Raw genomic sequence first — 17571 nt, forward strand, 5'->3', positions numbered from 1 at the left:
AGTTCAAAATCCAAATCGAACCGAATCCGAAAAACCGAAACCGAAAAATCGAAAATCGAACATCAAAAACCAAACAAAACCGAAAAAACCGAATTTTTTCAAAAAACCCGAAAAATTAAAATAAAATTATCAATATATATTAGGGGTGAGAAAAAAACCCAAATTTGGTGTATGATATTGGATATAAATGGATTGTTGATAGTTTGGTTATGGATCATGAGTATCAGATGATTAAAAGGTTGATGATAATGACCTTTTAAATTAAAATTAGGACCACAGAATTTGATTTTTAATAAATACAGTAGTTAATAATCTTATAACATTAAAAAAAAAATTGGGATGCTATTGATCAGGCACATCACACACGTAGCATGATATTAATATATAACTATAACCTACTCATATAAATGAATGGATATTAATATTTCTTATGTATATGTGTCCTTACTGTATTGAACTCGAAAATATATGTCCAAATGAAATTTAGCCTTATGATAATTTGCTTTTAATACTAGTATGATTTAGAATATATGTCTTTTTCTTTTGCTTTGCTTATTTATTATACACAATTAATTTAGGAAATCAAAATCATTTTTAAAGAACAAGTATTTTGGATTTGCTTGATATGGAGTATTATGTAGGAAGAAATGCATGCCCTTTTGTAGGGATGAATATACAAGTAATGTAGAAAGAAATAGATACTCTACCTAATAATTAAATTACATGATTTGATTTATTGAAATTTCTTGATTTGGTTGATTATAATTATGTCTTGATTCCCAATTTTTTTTACCTCATTTATTATTATTTTGAACAATTCAAGCATATCATCACACAGTTTTAAATGCAACCAAATAATCTACCATGCACTTCAAGCTACTTTAAGCTACTTTAGTTATCTTCTCTACTAATCAAATAACGAATAGTACTAAGATTGATTTGATTGGTTTCCTCAACTACTCAAATCAATTAATATGAGTATCGATTTCGATCTCACAATCAAATTTCAAGAAACATCTTCAATAACATTACACGTCACCTAGTTTTAAAAAGAGATACAAATGGCCCTATAAATTCAATGCTTATTAGCACATATGTTGAACACCAAGCACAAAAATGCAGTTGTTAAACCCCAAATTATTTCCTTTTTTGGTTTTCCTAGTTGCGGCAAGGACGGCCGGAGCAGTCGTAAAATTACCAAGAAACATCACTGTTCCGGCCGTTCTAATGTTCGGAGACTCCATCGTCGACACCGGAAACAATAATTACTACACCACTATTGCCAAGTGCAACTTTCCCCCTTATGGCCAAGATTTCATGGGAGGGAAGGCCACCGGCCGATTTTCCAACGGCAAAGTTCCCTCCGACCTTATTGGTATCCTCTATTGTTCCCAACATCGAAACACAATATATACGTTTGCATTTTTCTTTTATTTAATACTTACTCCTTACTTGTGCTTAATTTCACTTGTTTGATGTTTTTACGTGTTAGACAGCTATAATAGTCTATGTACATGCAAAGTTTTTTTTTTTTTTTTTTAATCTTGTTGAAATTCGACTAAAACCAATATTAGGTTTAATTTAATTAATTATTGTTAAATTTATATTTATTTGATATGTTTGCAGTTGAAGAATTAGGCATTAAGGATCTTTTGCCGCCATATTTGGATCCATCTTTGAACGATCAAGATCTTTTGACTGGTGTCAATTTTGCAGCCGGAGCTGCAGGGTGGGACCCGCTCACAGCTGAGCTCTCGGTATTATATACTTCATTCGTTCACGATCAATAGTTATTATTTTTTTTATCCGGCCAATAAAATTAAATAGTGGTTTACCATTTTTGATAATACATCTATACGGGTGCGTTACGGTCAGAACGTTCTGACGGTAAGAACTGCAAATAATGTACAATTTATGCACAAGTAATGTACCATCCCCATAATGTACATATGGGCTGGTACATTACTTGTACATAAACTGTATATTATTTGTCATTCTGACCGTCAGAACGTTCTGACTTGAATACACTTCTACGTCTATATTATATTCATCAAACTTTAGCTAATAATTTTCTCACATATTTAACAAATTTATATTAAAATCATACCATTATGTGATATTTTTTTAATTGATATTATTATACCTTTTATTAAAAATTATAATCAACACATGTAGATTTATGGTTGTCATGATTTCAGTCAGTCAAGTCGTTATCGGATCAGTTAGAATTGTTCAAAGGCTACATAGAGAAGGTGAAGAAGATTGGTGGAGAGCAAACGCTCTCCAAATTACTTAGCGAAAGTCTAGTGGCGGTCGTGACAGGCAGCAACGACATCTCCAACACGTACTTCATCACACCATTCAGGCGCCTCCACTACGATGTCCCCTCGTACACCGACCTACTTGTCAGCTATGCCTCGAGCTTCGTGCAGGTAAATTTTTTCCATAAAATTTTAATTTGGAGGCAATTGATTTAAACGCGAACTTACACTATAGTGACATTTTGAAAGGACCTATATCGACTAGGGGTACGCAGAATTGGCGTTACTAGTCTTCCACCCGTGGGATGCCTGCCCTCGCAACGAACCTTGATGGGCGGACTACAAAGGAAGTGCGTGGACGAGTATAATGAAGCTGCAGAGCTGTTTAATCGGAAGCTCTCGGCCGAATTGGCCTCACTCAATGATCAATTGAGTGATGCATTGATCGTCTTCATAGATATCTATACACTTCCTTTGGATTTCATTCAAAAACCACAAAAATATGGTATGTTCAATTTTTTCAACAATGTAACAATAATACTATTTTTTATTTAATATGAATTTTTTTTTGAAATAGGGTTCAAGGTGGGAGACAGAGGATGCTGTGGATCAGGAACTATAGAAGTTACTTATATTTGTAAGGATATGAAAACATGTGAAAATGTAGGTGACTATGTGTTTTGGGACAGTTTTCATCCCACAGAGAAAGCCTATAGAATTCTTGTAAATAATGTTATAGATCAAGTCATTAAAAGACTGTGACACACTATTATCAAATTATTGTTAATTGTATCATAAAAAAATAAACTTATTGTTATCATTTTTCTTTCATTATTGGAAATGTAACTTTTTCATCAATTTATCTAGCTTTTGATTGATCAATGTTGTTATTGTATGGTCTACAATTTCAATATAGAAATATATTGCTGTATAAATAAAGAAGCATGATGATATGGCTTGATGAGCAGAGTTGGGCTGGGCTAAGCAAATAAAGGCCCAAAAAAAGTGGGCTTTGAAGATCCAAATATTTTTGTTGAAGTTATAAATTTTTAAGTGAGTATTTAAGTTCCAAATATTTTGTTGAAGTTACAAATTTTTGATCGAGTATGTCAGTAAGAAAGACTATTTGATAAATTCTTGATTGAATAATTAGTAGTACTAATTCTATTTTTAAAATAAGTTTCGATAATTGCATGTAAGCCCCTAATTTTCTATATCAAATAGATTGATTTACTATAATGAAACACAAGAATTCAATTTTAGTGGGGATGAATCATTAATACGATAATTAATGAAAAATGATAATTTACAAGATTGACAAGTGATACGTGCGCTAATTGGAAGTAGTATTTATTTGGTATTCATGAGGTCTGATTTTGGAGAAAATCTTTATTACTGTCGAAGCTATCTCAATTGATATTTATTTTATCCGCGAAAATTACAAAGATAAATTATATCCATAATTTTCATCATTAAAAAATTAAAATAATATAGTATTTTTTTCCTAATTAAACAATTTCTTGTTTTTAATGTTCCTTTCATTTTTCCATTATTTGGGCATATACAGTTCATGACTCCATTTTATATAGAGGAAGAGAATAAAAAAAGCAACACGTCCCCACAATAAACATCATAACATTACTAGGATTTAGAAAAAAATTCATCAAAAAAAACAAAAGCAAACATTTGGTTTACAATGGCTAACACAGTCCATGTCTGCATTGCAACTACAAGTTCACTTTTGAAAACACAAGACTAGCTAGTTGGGCAGACAAGTGCAAAACCCTTCGGAACAAAACCGCCTACCGGCTTTGCATGGCGGGCACTCCTTGTCTTTATTACATAGTGTTTCATCTGCAAATTTACATTTTAAGTCAGATAACTCCAAGATAATTGTACTTGTATAGAGGGGAGGGAAAGAGAATATTCGACCTGATTTAACATGGGCCTTCATGTCCAAACAAGTGCAAGTCCCATCGAAACAAGTCGCGTGACCAACTTTGCACGGTGAGCAATCCTTGTTCAAACTACACACTTTCCCACCTGAAAGTTAATTCATTAGTTTTGTTGATTAAATAAATGTATATTGAGAGAAAGAGAGAGATGGTGACCAAGCAAAGTTGGTCACGCACTTTATTTAGAGGGGATAGAAAGAGATTCAACCTGAGTTAACATGGGCCTTGATGCCCAAACAAGTGCACAACCCATTGAAACAAAGCGCGTGACCAACTTTGCATGGTGAGCAGTCCTTGTTCAAACTACACACTCTTCCACCTGAAAGTTAATTCATTAGTTTTGTTGATTAAATAAATGTATATTGAGAGAAGAGTGACCAAGAAAATCATTCGGAAGCCATTTGTATGAGATTTATGAATTTTATTGTATGAAATGATTTAGTTAGAGGAGACGGAAAGACATTCAACCTGATTTAACATGGGCCTTTAAGTCCAAACAAGTACACGATCCATCAAAACAAAGCGCGTGACCAACTTTGCATGGTGGGCAGTCCTTGTTCATACTACACACACTTCCACCTAAAAGTTAATTCCTTAGTTTTGATAATTAAATAAATGTACATTGAGAGAAAGAAAGAGAGATATAGAGATGTTCTACCATGGCAACCAAGAGCAACTGCAAGCAGAAGGGAGACCAAGAAAATCATTCTATTAGTAGCCATTTGTATGAGAGATAGAATATTATTGTATGAAATGATTTAGTAAGTATTGAGTGAGTTGATGAATGCAAACCAATGGTTCTCTCTTATATATATGTGTGACATGACGTGTAATATCATAATGGATGTGTTTTTTTTTTTTGGCACTGATTTAGGAAATTGATTCTCCCTCCCATTAATTGGCATCATTTGACTAATTGGCATTATTCAGGGAATTACATTTATTTGTTTCTTCTACTAATATATGTAACCATAATTTGCATTATTTGTTTCTTCTCCTAATATATGTAATTTCAATTTGCAATAATACTCCGTATAACATTAATTTGTTTGACATGCTTTGATTGTTTCTTCTATTAATATATGTAACAACAATTTTTAATAATATAATTAGAACAATCTTTAACTATTTACAAAAATTTAAACTTATTTTATTGTAAATATCACAATAAATATTGATTTAACTTCAATTATTTATACAAACTCAAACTTAAAAAGAATATTCTCCAAAACTCAAAATACTTATTGCGTTTGGGAGGATGATATATATATGGAAGCATGGAAATAGGGAAGATCAGTACAATAAAAGGGTGTCTTTTATATATGGAAATATGTAGATCTAATTTTTGTATACAATTTGTAAAATTATGGAAATCTCATAAACTAAGGTAAATCAATCAACCCCGAAATTGTTCCTTGTGCATTAAATCTTAATTGTCGTTGAAGATTCTTCAAAAAAAAAAAAGTCAAATGAAATTAAAAATAGTTCCAAACACTTGTGTGCTAAATTTCTAAAGCAATTATTTAGATAAAAATATATCCGATTTTTTGCTAGGTGCTCGGAAATATTGTAGGGTGATCGAGAAAGTGCTCGGTAACATATGCTCACACCTTTACCCCTATGGTCAAAATTTTGAGATTAAATCATAATTATTATATTATTGTTAAATTGTAGTAGAAAATTTGAACATACCATATTTTTGTGGGTTTTGAATGAAATCCAGAGGAATTGTGTAAGATATCTATGAAGATCATCAACTCATCACCCAATTGAACAATTGTGTAGATATCTTTTGGTCATATTAAAAAGCAGTAAAATTTTTTTTTTTGATGATTTTATAAATTTTGGAATAAGTAAAAGTTAGATCCTTTTATTTGGAATACATAAAAATTTGACATAATTATATTTTTGTAAAAAGTTAACATAATTCTTTTCTTTCCATAAATAGAGATCCAGTCCACTTTATAATAGTGTATTAGGAAATGTAGCATACAATGTATTAGGTGATCGCTTCTGGCTTGCAATTTGTCTTTACCAATCTCACAGAAGATAATTTAGTAAAATAATCATGAATAAGAAAATCATATCGGCTTATAATTTACATAAATTGTGGAGTATATACAAAATGAATTAATATCTTCAATAATGAAAAATTCAAGTAAATTTATTATTAGTGAAAATATTATTGCCAATTGCAGCTACATATATTAAGAGAAAAAACAAATCAATCCAAATTGCTAGTACATAGGAGTATATATTAGAGGAAAAAATAAATCAATGCTATATACCTAATAATATTATTGCAAATTGTTGTTATATATATTAAAAGAAGAAACAGTTATAAAAATTACTCCAATATAACGATGTACAATTTCTAATAACAATTTTCATTAAATCAGATCTATTACCAGTTTACCACATTTTTGATATTACACTTAATGTCACCTATATATAAGGAGAGAACCATTAGTTGAAAATCATAAAACTCACTCAACACTAACAAAATCAGTTCTTATAAATAAAACTCAGTAAAATGGTTTCTCATAGGATAATTTTCTTGGTTGCTCTTCTACTTGCAGTTGTTGTTGGTTGTCATGGTTGAATCTCTCTCTATCTCAATATGCATTTATTTAATTAATTAATTAAATTAATGAATGAATTTTTAGGTGGAAGAGTGTGTGATCCGACCGAGGGTTGTCCACCGTGCAAAATTGGTGAGCCACTATGTCTGGATGGGACGTGCACTTGTTTGGACATCCAAGGCAAAGTTAAATCAGGTTGAATCTCTTTCCAACCCTTCTATACGAGTATGTATTAACCTGTTTGATAGGGTAGATTACTTAATATTTGCGATCTTCTTTATCAACCGACCCCTAATAAATTTTCAGATTATGAACCAATGTGTCATTTGGACAAGGAGTGCCCACCATGCAATGACGCCGGCGATAAGCCGTACTGTTCCGAAGGGCTTTGCACATGTCTACCCGATCACTAGTCTGATGCTATCAAAATTGAAGTGTTGGTTGAAAAGCATACATCGATTTGCCAACCATTATTGTAAACCAAATTGTCGTTCTTACAATTGTATAGCCAGTGTTTGCTTTGAGACAAAAGGATAATTAAACCATAGTAATTATTCTCTATGTCCCATTAAAAATAAAACGTTGTACTTTTAGGTTGTTCAATTAAAAATATTTGCTAAAATGGAAACAATACCATCCTACTTTTTATATCTCTTATAATTTATTCTCACTTCATTGACTCACAAAACAATACTATATAAAATCTCATGCCGAAAAACAATTTCATTTTTACTATACATTACATTTTTAAATAGTAGAAACAAATAAACAGACTTTTCGATGGGATGTAATGCATTCCACGTGGGATCTTCCCATTGGTCGGATATACTTGACTTTCAACCTAATGGGTCCACTAGGCACGCTACATTATTTTGATTTTTAACTTAGTTTCCCGTAGGACCAACCAACCATTACTTCTCCTATTTTACAAGAAGTAAATGTTATGTTACTCTTGTTTTTTTAACCTGTTTTTTATTTTAGAAATTTTAGATTTAAAACTTGTGTCATCAAAATAGTGAAGAGTAAAAGTATACAATTAAAATTACATATGTCATTTGCTGTAAATATTTTTCAATGCAAGTTCTCCCCAAACAAGTTTTTATCCCAAATTTCCTATTAAATGCAAGATTATAGCTCCAATTATAATATTCAGGGTTCCGAATCATATTGAAATAAGAGTTATCTAATTCTAGAAAATATGTTATGAAAATACAAGTATGCATCACCCCTCACTTCATCAATGATCAATGATCAAAAGTATCAAACTAAACTAACTAAAGTTTAATGTATATAACCACCTCACTTCATCACCTATGAGCCTCCTAGACACCAATCCACCTTGTTATCGTGTTTGAATTCTCATTCCCCACTCTTAATTATTGCATACACATATCCTAGTAGTACAACATATCCCTTTCCCCACCCATCACCCCTCAATCTCTTCTTTTTTCAACATAACTCATTGGTGCCATCCATCAAACTTAGGACTGGAATGAGAGTTGTGTATAGATGGTGTGGGAGGTACTGTGTTCCATGCAGCTGCGATTGATATGATCAATGACACAGCTCTTTCACGTTTCAATTTCCATTTCGCTAAAGAATTTCGAGCTTTAAGCGGCAGTAGAAGAGGCCAATATTATTGAGACGATTTTTTTCAATATATTATGGAAAACTCAAGAATAAATTGATAGTGGAGTACATAAAAAAAATACTAAAATACATAAAACAATAATAAAATAATGTAAAATAAAATATGAGGGATAAAAGATTAAATGATTGATTTCCTAAAATGCCTGAAAAAATTATGAATAGATTAACTTACAAAAGATAAAATGATAATTTACTACTCCCTCCGTCCCGGATAATTCGTCCCAGTTTTCCATTTCGGTCCGTCCCACATAATTTGTCCCACTTCACTTTTACCATTTTTGGTAGTGGACCCTCATATTCCACTAACTCATTCCTACTCACATTTTATTATAAAACTAATATATAAAGGTAGGACCCACATTCCACTAACTTTTTCAACCAAATTTTCATTACAATTCTTAAAACCCGTGCCCGGTCAAAGTGACCCGAATTATCCAGGACGGAGGGAGTATCTTATTACATTTTTAATAAGAATAAATTTCATTAATAATCTTTAAACTATTGATTTTCTATCAAAAGTAAGTATTTTAATAATTTCTAAATTTAATCCTTCAATGAAAACATGGAGGTCATACAAATAGAGGTTGGATTCGGTCACTTTATATAAATAATTTTATTTTAATTGAAGGAGGTAAAAGTATTTTTCATTTCTAGCATGGCATGATCATCCTAAATGGCATTATCTCAGTTCAAATGCGACATTATTCAATTCATAAGTACTTAGACAAATTTAATGTATTCAAATTAAATTTTAAACAAAGCTTATGTCATTTTACTTTATTAGCTACATCTTATAGTGAACTACTAGTATCATATACTAGTATTTGTATTTTATTGTTAACGAATCCATGGTCACATACTAATACTCATTATTTATTGGTTAAATCTTACTCCCTCCGTCCCAGATAATTCGACCTAATATTCCATTTCGGGTCGTCCCACATAATTTGTCCCACTTCACTTTTACTATTTTTGGTAGTGGACCTCATATTCCACTAACTCATTCCTACTCACATTTTATTATAAAACTAATATTTTAAAAGTAGGACTCATATCTCACCAACTTTTTCAACTCACTTTTCATTAGATTTCTTAAAACTCGTGCCGGGTCAAAGTGTCCCGAATTATCTGAAACGGAAGGAGTATAATACCCATCCTTTTCCTCTTTCGGCTAAGGAAGGCTGAACAAAAGCGGTATGTTTCAATACTGAACAAAAATGGCAGTATATAAAAGAACAGGATTGATGAAACCAGTATTGAGCTTGAGCATAAGGCTCCACCGACTTCACGAAGAGCCGAGAGAGATGGATTAATCAAAACAAATGAAATGATTACTTAACATCTAGAGAGTTCCACCGACATTGGAATAGATTAGATATTTTGTAGAATAGATTAGCTATTAACAAATGAAATGATTACTTAACATCTAGAGAGTTCCACCAATATTGGAATAGATTTGATATTTTGTAGAATAGATTATCTAGAGTTCTCTAGATTAGTAATGTCGGTTACATAAACCGACTTAGTCATCTATATAAAGGCACTAGGCCTATTTTGTTAGTGTACACAAAAATAGAGTGAGTACACGAGTAGCAAGTGTGCATGGAGTATGTACGAGAGTTAGTGTGCGAGGTGTGTCCTCGTAGAGCTAGAGGTGTGTCCTCGGGCGTCTTGTGAGGTGTGTCCTCCAAGAGTGTATTTTGGGGTGTGTCCTAAAAAGTGTTGTAGTGTTGTGTTGGTGTTGTGTACACCACTGTGTTGTGTATCGGTGTTTCGTACACCGTTGACGGGTTCAATAAAATTTCGTTGTTGTGTCGATCTTGGAGTACCGCTGATACCCAATAACCAGAACAAAAATTTATGAACCAACACTTGATTGTTGATCAGCAACATAAGGACGTTGAGGTAAGAAAGATCATAACTGTCGACGCTCAATTATTTCTATTAGTTTAAACCATTTACCATCAAAATCAACGTCACGTAAATTCATCTAATCCGGCTTCAGCCAAACGACCTCCCCACTACATATTTTCCTTGCTTCCACGGTAGCAAGAAAAAGAACTGATCATCGGTTGTGAATTTTATTCATTTCTTTACGAGTAAACATAAGGTCTCTATTGTTACCACGACTATTATACCTGTCAGATTCTGCAAAGAGTTTTCAAGAAGAGCATTAAAAAAAAGAAAATGAAAGTGTATATCAAAAAGAAAATGAAACATGACCTTGAATTATTGTTTTCATTCCTTCGCCGTTGATTTGTTCATACTTGTAAATTTTAAAACACAAATATAAGTCAGTACTTGTCACTTAAATATAAAAAAACATAAAAACTATTAAAAAGTAAATAAATACTCCCTCCGTCCAACTTAAAATGAAACATTTGGAAATTAGCACGAGATTTTATGTAATGTTGTTTTATGAGTTAATGAAGAGAGAGTAAAGTAAGAGAGATGAAAAAGTAGAGATAGAGTTATTTCCATATTAGGAAACGTTTCATTTTTAATGGGACAACCAAAAAAGGAAAACGTTTCATTTTTAATGGAACAGATGGAGTATAAAACAACAAAAAAAGTATACCTTTGCAGGCATTCACGAACGCTTTCAATGCAAAGACAGAATTAGCGTACACCGTAAGTTCCGTGTGACGCAATTCAGAAATAATACTGTGCAATGCAATATAGAAGTTGTGTTGGTCCGAGAAATCGAAAGTTGCATACAATCCTGCAACCCATGCAACCTACAACAACACATTTCCAAAGTGAACACCGTCATAATCTACAATAGCTTGCACAAACAAAATAAAAGTTAATTTACCTTTGCTTGAACATGCCCAACATGACTGCATAAATGAGGAAAAACATGTTGTTCAAGAATTTTCTCTAGCACATACTCATAGCACCGATAGCAAGAAAAGCACCATCTATTTCTCTGTAGTTTTTGTTTTCTGGTACTGTCCAAGCATTTCTTAGTTTAAGAATAAACCAATACAATCGATCAAATAAAACTCGTATCAATCAATTAATATTAGGAATAAAGAATAGAGAATACCTCTCTAAAACCTCAAAAATAAAGAATACCAACTTTTGAATATCCTCTTTTTCGCATTCTGTCACCATCACCCTGAAGGGCTTTGCACATGTCTACCCGATCACTAGTCCGATGCTATCAAAATTGAAGTATTGGTTGCAAAGCGGACATCGATTTTGCCAATCATTATTGTAAACCAAATTGTCGTTCCTACAATTGTATCGTCAGTGTTTGCTTTGAGACCAAAGACTAAACCATAGTAGTTATTCTCTTCGTCCCATTAAAAATAAAACGTTGTCCTTTTGGGTTGTCCAATTAAAAATGAAACATTTGCTAAATTGGAAATAATATTATCCTACTTTTTATATCTCTCTCATCTGGACTTCGATTGGGGCGTTTAAGATACTCACGCGAAGCCCTTTCGAAGACGAAGACAATGCAATTGGAGGATTCCACAGAAAAGACCCGACCGGGTGATTTTCAAGGTGAAAAGACCCGACCAGGTGTTTTGACTGTTTTTTGATCGCGAATTCCAGAGAGTTCATCTGACCTGGTGTTTTTGTATGAGTATAAACACCCGACCGGGTGTTTTATGCGACTTGCGATGTTGAACTTTTTGTGATTCTTTTGTTTTGCACTTTTAACATCTAGTATAAATACTCATGTCTAGGGTTTTTGCTGGCAGCTTTGAACATTTTGTAAACACCAAAGACTCCATTGTGAGCATTCCTCTTCAACTTTTGAAGATTTATCCAAAATCCCGTGTGGTTGCACTTTAATCTATTGTCGGGCTTAGATTGAATGTTAAGGTATGCAATTCTAGTTCTTGTGTAGCTAGTTTTGTGGAGCCATTAGATTTTTGCTTCGGTGAAAGTTGCTTGGGTTGTCTTCATTGTTTTGTAGAAGGTCCATAGGTTCCAAGCATCTATCTAAATCATAACACTTTCATCCTCTTCCTTTTCCACCATTTTTATTGTTTCATTTCTTGTTGGGTTTATTGGGTTGTTGAAATATTTACAAGAGCAAGTCCGGGGCAAACATATGTGTCTTGAATCCCTAAGATTCACATTAGATACCTTAGAATTGGCAGAACCTGACCAATAAGGTCTGGTATGTTCTGTCTCACAACATGCTTGTCCTCGGGCAAAATCCTTGATTGTACGCCTATATCCCGTGAAACAATTAGATATTATCAAAAAGTATGAGTTCTCTCTTCATCAAAAATAACAAAACTAGTAAATAGTAATGATATTCTCTTGATTGTATAGCCTACTTGCCCAGTCTTCAGCAATGATATTCTTTAAGGTAATGCTAGCGAGTTGTCTAATTGCTAAATCATAACTAGCTTCAACTACTATCTGCAACAATCTCACCAAATGCGGGGGTTCAAACTGAATCTACAGAAGGTACACCATACACGAGTAAATTAAAACTGCAAAACTGAAGGAGAATCAATCAAGATTGCAATCAAAATAGCACAATCAATCGAAACTGAAGCAGAATCAATTAAAATGGCAAAACTGAAACATAATCAATCATGATTGCAAAATCAAAATAGCACAATCGATCAAAACTGAAGCAGAATCAATTAAAACTGTAAAATATACGAGTCAAATCTCACTCGATTCCAGCTACACGAGCATCAATCATTCAAATCACTCTCGGCAGACTAATCCAAAATATGTGTAACAAAACGAACCTGATTGAGACCCAGTTCAGCTGTCCTCCGTTGGTCACGATTGGCGCTGAGTGCGTCCTGCAGGATCAGAGCCAATCTCGGGAGATCCATCCCGCAACTCGTGACCACCGCAATTCTAGGGTTTAGAGAGACAGCGAAAAATGCATGTGCAATTTGGTAACTGCAAATTGAATGAAATATGAACAATTAATATGTGTGTATATACACGTGTGTGTATAATGTGTGTTGTGGGCGCATTGTACGTGTGAGTTTAATTATAAAATTTTATTTTTATTATAGAATCTAAAATAAGTGGGCCTTTATGCCCAAACAAGTGCACAGCCCATCCAGACAAAGCGTCTGGCCCATTTTGCGGTGAGCAATCCTTGTTCAAACTACACACTTTTCCACCTAAATGTTAATTCATTAGTTTTGTTAATTAAATAAATGTACATAGAGAGAAAGAAAGAGATAGGGACCAAGAAAATCATTCCATGGGAAGCCATTTCTACGAAATTTATGAATTTTATTGTATGAAATTATTTATTTAGAGGGGATAGAAAGAGATTCAACCTGCGTTAACATGGGCCTTGATGCCCAAACAAGTGCACGACCCATCGAAACAAAGCGCGTGGCCAACTTTGCATGGTGTGCAGTCCTTGTTCAAACTACACACTTTTCCACCTGAAAGTTCATTCATTAGGCCATTAAGCGAGCCACATAGAAAATTTAACTAACAAATCAAACACTAGATTGAACCATTAAATACACTCTAAATGTGCATATTGAGAGAAAGAGAGAGAGATGTTCAACCATGGCCACCAAGAGCAACTGCAAGCAAGCAGAAGGGTGACCAAGAAAATTACTCTATGAGAAGCCATTTCTATGAGATTTATGAATATTATAGTATGAAATGATTTAGTTAGTATTGATTGAGTTGATGATTGCCAACCAATGGTTCTCTCCCACATGGGAGTGATCATTTGCTAACTAATTAGCAATCCCAAATTAAGACTAAATCTTAACCATTAGATTAGGAGATCTATTGGTTGAAATAATGCCACATGGATTGTATTTTTAATTAAGAAAATTATTAAATAAAAATAAGGGATATTAATGTCAATTCCATCTCATTAAAATCATCTTCAAACTTTAAATTTACATAACTTTCTCGATTTAAATTATTTTTTTAGAAGAAAAAACAAATCAATCCAAATTGCTAGTACATTATATATTAGAGGAAAAAAATAAATCAATGCTATATACCTAATAATATTATTGCAGATTGTTGTTATATATATGAAGAGAATAAACAGTTACAAAAAATTACTCCAATATAATGATGTACAATTACTAATAACAATTTTCATTAAATTAGATCTATTACCAGTTTACCACACTTGTAATATTACACTTAATGTCACCTAAGGAGAGAACCATTAGTTGAAAATCATAAAACTCACTCAACACTAACAAAATCATTTCTTACAAATAAAACTCAGTAAAATGGTTTCTCAGAGGATGATTTTCTTGGTTGCTCTTCTACTTGCAGTTGATGTTGGTTGTCATGGTTGAATCTCTCTCTCTATCAAAATATGCATTTATTTAATTAATAAATTAAATTAATGAATGAATTTTCAGGTGGAAGAGGGTGTGATACGACCGAGGTCTGTCCACCGTGCAAAATTGATGAGCCACTATGTCTGGATGGGATGTGCTGATGTGCACTTGTTTGGACATCGCAAAGTTAAATCAAGTTGAATCTCTTTTCATCCTCTCTATACGAGTATGTACTAGCCTGTTTGATAAAGTAGATTACTTAATAAATTTTCCATCCTAATAAATTTTCAGATTATGAACCAATGTATCATTTGGACAAGGAGTGCCCACCATGCAATGACGCCCACGATAAGCCATACTGTTCCGAAGGGCTTTGCACATGTCTACCCGATCACCAGTCCGATGCTATCAAAATTGAAGTGTTGGTTGCAAAGCAGACATCGATTTTGCCAACCATTATTGTAAACCAAATTGTCGTTCCTACAATCGCCAATGTTTGCTTTGAGACAAAAGGCTAAACCATAGTAATTATTCTCTCTGTCCCATTAAAAATAAAACGTTGTCCTTTTGGATTGTTCGATTAAAAATAAACAGTTGGTAAATTGAAAATAACATCATCCTATTTTTTATATCTCTTACACTTTATTTTCACTTCATTAACTTACAAAACAATAAGAGTACTATATAAAATTTCGTGTTGAAAAACAAATGTTTCATTTCTAGTATACATACATTTTTAAATAGTACTCCCTATGTCCCAAGATATTAGACACATTTCTTTTGGGCACATGAATTTAGGAGGTGTTGTTTAGTGGTGTAAGTGGAGTTTGTAGTAAAGTAAACTTTTACCATAAATAGAAATGAGTCAAATATATTGGAATATTCCAAAATGGCATATGAGTCTAATATTTTAGAAAGGAAAAAGTAGAAACAAATAAAAAGACTTTTCGATGGGATGTAATGCATTCCACGTGGTCGGGTGTACTTGACTTTCAACCTAATGGGCCCACTGAGCAAGCTACATTATTTTTATTTTTAACTTAGTTTCCTATATGACCAACCAACCGTTATTTCTCCTATTTTACAACAAGTAAATGTTATGTTACTCTAATTTTTTTTAACCTGTCTTTTATTTTAGAAATTAAGATTTAAAACTCGTGGCATCAAAATAGCGAAGAGTAAAAGTATACAATTAAAATTACATATGTCATTTAGTGTAAATATTTTTCAATGTAAGTTCTCCCCAAACAAGTTTTTATCCCCAATTTCCTATTCAATGCAAGATTGTAAGCTCCAATTATAATATTCAGGGTTTCGAATCATATTGAAACAACAGTTATCTAATTCTAGAAAATATGTTATGAAAAATATTCTTCTTCCCTCTAATCTCGTTTCTGAGGGTACTAATTAGGGGCTCAAAAATCTGATTAGAATTGTTTATACTCGAGCAATAAATCAATCAATCAAAAATAATAGCGCAAGAAATGTAGGAAAATATTAATCAAAGTTTGAGCTAAATATTGGCAATTGCAATTTATTGCTATAATTTATCAAAAACGACTCCATGTGAACTTCCATTGTCGACACCGGCAACAATAATTACTACAACAACATTGCTAAATGCAACTCCCACCAAGATTTCATGGGAGGGAACCCCTCCGGCCGATTTTCAAACGGAAAAGTTCCCTCCGATCTTTTTGGTATTCTCCAACGTGCCCGACATCTAAATAAGACAATCTTTTTACGCATTAGACTGCCTAATACTATGTTCCATGTGATGCATTGAAACTTAATTACTACTTATAAATTTAAGTTCATTTGATATTATGCGGTTGAAGATTTAGGCAAGGACTTGAAGATGAGTTTTGCCGAGAAATGAATAAATTGTGATTTCACTAATTTATAGTGAAATGTGAAGATGGATATGTTTGAAATATTAAATGATGCACACTATGTGTAACATGGATAAATCATTATCTCTTGTGTCTGTTTTCATGCCTCATCCACAAAGGCACAATGAAGGGATGGGAAATGTGTGTCCATTTTAGGTTCCAAACCACAAAATGAGGACCACTAGAGAAGACTTTTTGTTGTTATTGATGATGGTTAAATCCTTTGAAGATGACTATGGCTTCAAGAAATTACTTATATTGGAGGTCAGGCTATGGATATGATATTCCAAATAAAAAATCCAATTCCCAATTATTCACTAAAGAGAAAATGATAATGATGACCTAACTTCATAAAGAGTTGCTAACTAAGATTTTTTTTCAACTAATCTCATGTTGGCATCCTCAAATGTGAGTGGAATTTCATTTGATTTGTCACATTCACAAACTAAGTAAATTCATGGGTGGCCACGTGAAAACAACTATATAATGAGGATATAAAAGTGGCCACATTAAATTAATCCCCACTTTCTACTATCGAGAAACATTATCATACTAGTAGAATCATCCACCAAATCCATCTATTATTAGAATATAGGCATGTACAAAAGGTACTTTTCACTAAAGCTGAAGTTCCAGAAATCACTGCTGCTACTAATTTATTTTAATATTTCCTTTCAATTAATTTCTCTTTCAATGTGTATAATGGTGGTGTGAATTTGTTTTATAACTCATTCGAGATGAAGCTCAAAATAGAAAATGGTTACACCGGAGAATTTTAAATGGCGTTTTAACTAAGTATGGGCCAATTTCAAGTTATTATGATAATGTACAAATTTCTAAGTTATTATGAGACGTGGCGTTTCTAGCTCGTTTTTGGATAGTTTTAAATGGTGTTTCAAGTCTTTGCGAATTTCAAGCCAGGCCATTTCCAACCATTTACGCCAAACTCAAATTCATTTTTGAGT

At 32.8% G+C, this 17571-nt stretch overlaps 1 protein-coding gene across 1 annotated transcript; it reads left to right on the forward strand.

Moving 5' to 3' along the window:
• Positions 1-1050: 1050 nt before the first annotated feature.
• On the forward strand, positions 1051-3092 carry LOC125219932 (GDSL esterase/lipase EXL1-like). The gene is made up of 5 exons (XM_048122027.1): positions 1051-1375; positions 1627-1757; positions 2199-2432; positions 2511-2766; positions 2839-3092. The coding sequence occupies exons 1-5, from the start codon at positions 1117-1119 to the stop codon at positions 3021-3023; spliced, it is 1065 nt and encodes a 354-aa protein (XP_047977984.1). The 5' UTR covers positions 1051-1116; the 3' UTR covers positions 3024-3092.
• Positions 3093-17571: the final 14479 nt, after the last annotated feature.

The sequence above is a fragment of the Salvia hispanica genome, chromosome 4 (genome assembly GCF_023119035.1).
Source record: "Salvia hispanica cultivar TCC Black 2014 chromosome 4, UniMelb_Shisp_WGS_1.0, whole genome shotgun sequence".
NCBI lineage: Eukaryota > Viridiplantae > Streptophyta > Magnoliopsida > Lamiales > Lamiaceae > Salvia > Salvia hispanica.

Coding starts and splice junctions, on each gene's coding strand:
- LOC125219932 (XM_048122027.1), top strand. CDS start 1,117: ATGCAGTTGTTAAACCCCAAATTATTTCCTTTTTTGGTTTTCCTAGTT. Junction 2,433..2,510: donor ATGCCTCGAGCTTCGTGCAG/GTAAATTTTTTC, acceptor ACATTTTGAAAG/GACCTATATCGACTAGGGGT. Junction 2,767..2,838: donor TCAAAAACCACAAAAATATG/GTATGTTCAATT, acceptor TTTTTGAAATAG/GGTTCAAGGTGGGAGACAGA.